Raw genomic sequence first — 3,445 nt, 5'->3', positions numbered from 1 at the left:
TGCTGCTGGCTTATTGAATACTGACCCAAAAGGGCTACCTGCCCCAGCTGCGCCTCCCGGAAATCCACTAAACCCTGTCTGAAAAAAAATGAGAGCAATGTTAATATGGGGAAAACTCATTCTAAACCACTGGTTATATTGTTTTTAAAATGATATGCAGCAACTGAAGTATTTTGAATTTCCACAAAACATTATTAAATTGAATAACATTTTCTGTTTCAGGACACAAACACCACAGAGTGTCATGTCTAGGTTGTAAATTTGTCTTTAAACAAAAGCAGACACTTAACAAAACTGACATAAATATTTGTCCAGTTCTCACACCTTTGCCCTCTTGTACTTTACTGGCAGACAATTTCCCTCCCTCACCTCCTCCTCTACTCCTAAAGCTGGATAACTTCCAACAACCTGTCAGGCTGCTTTGATTTACTGTATATTGTCCAAGATGTTAAGATCTAAGGGCTTTGTAAGTGTTTTAGTATTTCTACAGGTGTTATATGAGCAAATATGTCTTCTGACACTGCAGAGATGAACTATTATTGACAACAAAGCTCAGATGTGGTAAAATGACCTAACTATTGCACAGATGTAGATCATTCCATATAACAGCTTTTTATATTTAAAGTCAACAACTATGCAATAAGACAATACCCTGTATAGTGTATGCCAGTGCTATATCAGAGAATCTCAATCACCACTCCTTGCATTTAACATCTGCTGCTGTTAATTCCCTAAATGAAACTCTCATTGTCTTTTCTCCGTTACTGGCAAAACAGCTGCACTAAAAATGCTACTGCGTTTATCCCTGCAAAGCTATTAACATGTTCATGTTGTTTTCTTACCTTAGAAGTGCAGGACATGTTGAGCTGCTTCATTCTCTCTGTAAGGTGATCTAAAGATTTACTTTTATACTTGACGTCGTTGTTAAGGACTTCTATCTCTCCATTTAGCCTCATCTTGTCCATCAGGAGTATCTCCTTGTCCTCATCGTGTTTCCGCTGAAGCTTGTCTAAGTTCCGTTTGTGCTGCAGGATCAGGTCCGTGCGGTTCATGCTGCACCAGCGGTAGTCGTCAGACAGTCGCCAGTTCTCTGCCTTCAAGCGGCTGTTCTCAGCCTTGATGCCTGACACCTGTTCTCCCACAAGATTCAGGTAACGCTGAAGCTTGTCCTCCACCTCCATGGACAGGCTGGTGCAATTGGTGCGGATCTGCTCCAGGTGTTCCCTCTGTTTCGGACAGGTTAGCTGGAAGGCGATATGTGAAGGGAAGAGGGAATTGATCTTCTCTAGGAATGCCTTGGAGACATTGGAGATACCACTCAAGGACTCGGAAAAGTCATTTTTGCATTTTTGTCTGAAGAACTCCACCTCCTTTTCATGTGTGGATTTGTCCCTCCGCAGATGGATGGCCTCCAAGTTAATTCTGTCCCTCTCTTTGGCAGTCTGGTCCATTTCCATCCTCATCCTCTGGGCTGTTTGTGTGAAGTTGGACTCCACAAGCTCAAGTCTTGCTTTCAGCTGTTCAGTCATCAGCCCACAGTTACAGCTGTTTGGAAGTTGAACTGCTCAGAAAAACAATTGTGGAAAAAGAGAAAAGAAGTAGTCAAATAGATCTTTTCTCTAAATGGAAGCTGTTTGGACTGCAGGTGAGGGTTAAACACGACAGCTCATATGTCACATTTATTTATTTGATTCATTTTGGGTTTGCACTGAAAAAAGTGTCAGACTTACATGTGGTTGGGCATCGGGCAGTTGAACTTCCCATGCTCTCGCAAAAGAACAACTTTTGGTTGCACTGTTGCTGTTCATATCAGACAGAGAAGAAGGTGTTTCAGTGATTTGTTCTAGACCAGTTGTGAAATGTAGATGACCAGGAAACAACAATCAGCTATTTACTGTTTAGGTCATTAACCAAGATTATTATGTTTACGTCTTAAAAATACTCTGACATGGGTTCAACACTAAAGTGCTACTTTGACTTGTAATAACCAATAAAAAATAATCTGTTGTGTTGCCTCTTGTTCTGAAAACTATAAAAGAATATCTCAGAAGTACATTTTATTTATTGTAAAACACTCAAATAAATTTACATTTAGAGACTAATCAGTGATGAAATATACTTTTGAAACCAGTATGACACTGTTAAAGCTCTTTAGATCATTGAGGCACTTTTTTTATTAACTTTTTAATCTGCTGAGGCTCAACTTGACTAAAACACTTGCAGCTGCTTTCCTTTCATCTCTAACTTAACTTACATTAACAACAGTGAGTAAACTATGCTGACACAAACACACACACTTTAATTTCTTTGGCTGTTGAAAGGTTCTACGTCTTCCAAATAAGACGAAGAAGATAAACTACACATGAAATAGTACTACAGACAGGAACGTCCACGTTAGATATAATGAAAAGTCTTCGCTTTCTCACCAGCTTCTTGTCTATATCTTGGATAAGGATCGCTGAGATGTTGGAGAAGTAGTGGAGTTTGGCCAGGTCCCAGTCGTTGCGGGCTTTCTCAGTCAGGGTGGTGTTGAGTAAGTTGGTCAGGTTCTTCCTCTGGTGCCTCAGGGCCACATTTTCTATGGACAGTCGGCTGAAGCTCTCCTCCAGGTCCTGGATGCGTACCGTGGACGCCGAGTCCTGCGTCTTACCGTAGATCAGAAAGAGCACAAGGCTAACTATGATAAGAGACTGGATGAGTGAAGAGAAGAAGAAGGCAATGCGCATGTAGTAGCCGCAGCTCTTGCCCTTTGAGCGGTACTGCGTCTTCTTTTGAGCCTGCGGGCTGGACTTGGAGACCTGGGAGTAGCCACTGGCATACATGGTTGCTGATGGCAGAAAGGGTCAGAAAAAAGTGTTAAAGCTCGAGGGTTACGATGAGTGGCTAGATAAGTTCAAACAAGGTCCATCTCTAAATCAAAGGACAGACGAGTTCCCTCTCAGCACTCTGCAATCGAAATGATTAAATAACTCAATGCTGAATTATTTCAGACCAGCTGGTGGATTTCACAGACCCTTTGTGTAAAGCTCGCGCTCCTTCCTCTAACAAAGCCAAACGCTCTACCGTCGTGGACCAGACGTTTCCTCTCAGGAGTGCTGATAACATGAGAATTGATCAGATTGTGAGTGAGGTGTAAACATGTGTAGGACTTTATAAACTCCTCTGGCCACACACTTCCCATGATGGGAAGTTGTCCTGGACTCAGTCCCCTCCCTGCAGAGGCCATTGCCCCACAATGCTGGCTGCCCCTCCCTATGCAGAGGTTATCAACAGTTATCAGCTGTTGGCATGCAATCTACAGTGCACACTCAAACACCAAACCCAGAGTTTGTTTTTAACACATTAAGCCATGCCAGTTTTGAAAATGTTCCCAGTCACAGTAAAACGATTTTTTTGAATCGGCATAAAATCTAATTTCATGAGCATTTAGTTTTGAGCAAATTGG

At 42.0% G+C, this 3,445-nt stretch overlaps 1 protein-coding gene across 1 annotated transcript in view; it reads right to left on the bottom strand.

Annotated features, from left to right (window-relative positions):
• plvapa (plasmalemma vesicle associated protein a) overlaps window positions 1-3,110 on the bottom strand; it is a 5,265-nt gene extending 2,155 nt beyond the window's left edge. Inside the window, 5 exon segments of the mRNA XM_031854406.1 lie at window positions 1-78; window positions 843-1,561; window positions 1,731-1,800; window positions 2,427-2,827; window positions 3,014-3,110. The exon segment at window positions 1-78 is cut by the window's left edge and continues 5 nt beyond it. Of these exon segments, the coding sequence (XP_031710266.1) occupies window positions 1-78; window positions 843-1,561; window positions 1,731-1,800; window positions 2,427-2,822 (1,263 nt within the window). The 5' untranslated portion in view covers window positions 2,823-2,827; window positions 3,014-3,110.
• Between the last annotated feature and the right edge of the window lie 335 nt (window positions 3,111-3,445).

Source organism: Anarrhichthys ocellatus, unplaced genomic scaffold, assembly GCF_004355925.1.
Source record: "Anarrhichthys ocellatus isolate YVR2014 unplaced genomic scaffold, GSC_Weel_1.0 scaffold15, whole genome shotgun sequence".
Classification (NCBI taxonomy): Eukaryota; Metazoa; Chordata; class Actinopteri; order Perciformes; family Anarhichadidae; genus Anarrhichthys; species Anarrhichthys ocellatus.
The sequence above is the reverse complement of the archived record's forward strand: the minus strand, read 5'-3'. Positions and strand labels throughout refer to the sequence as shown.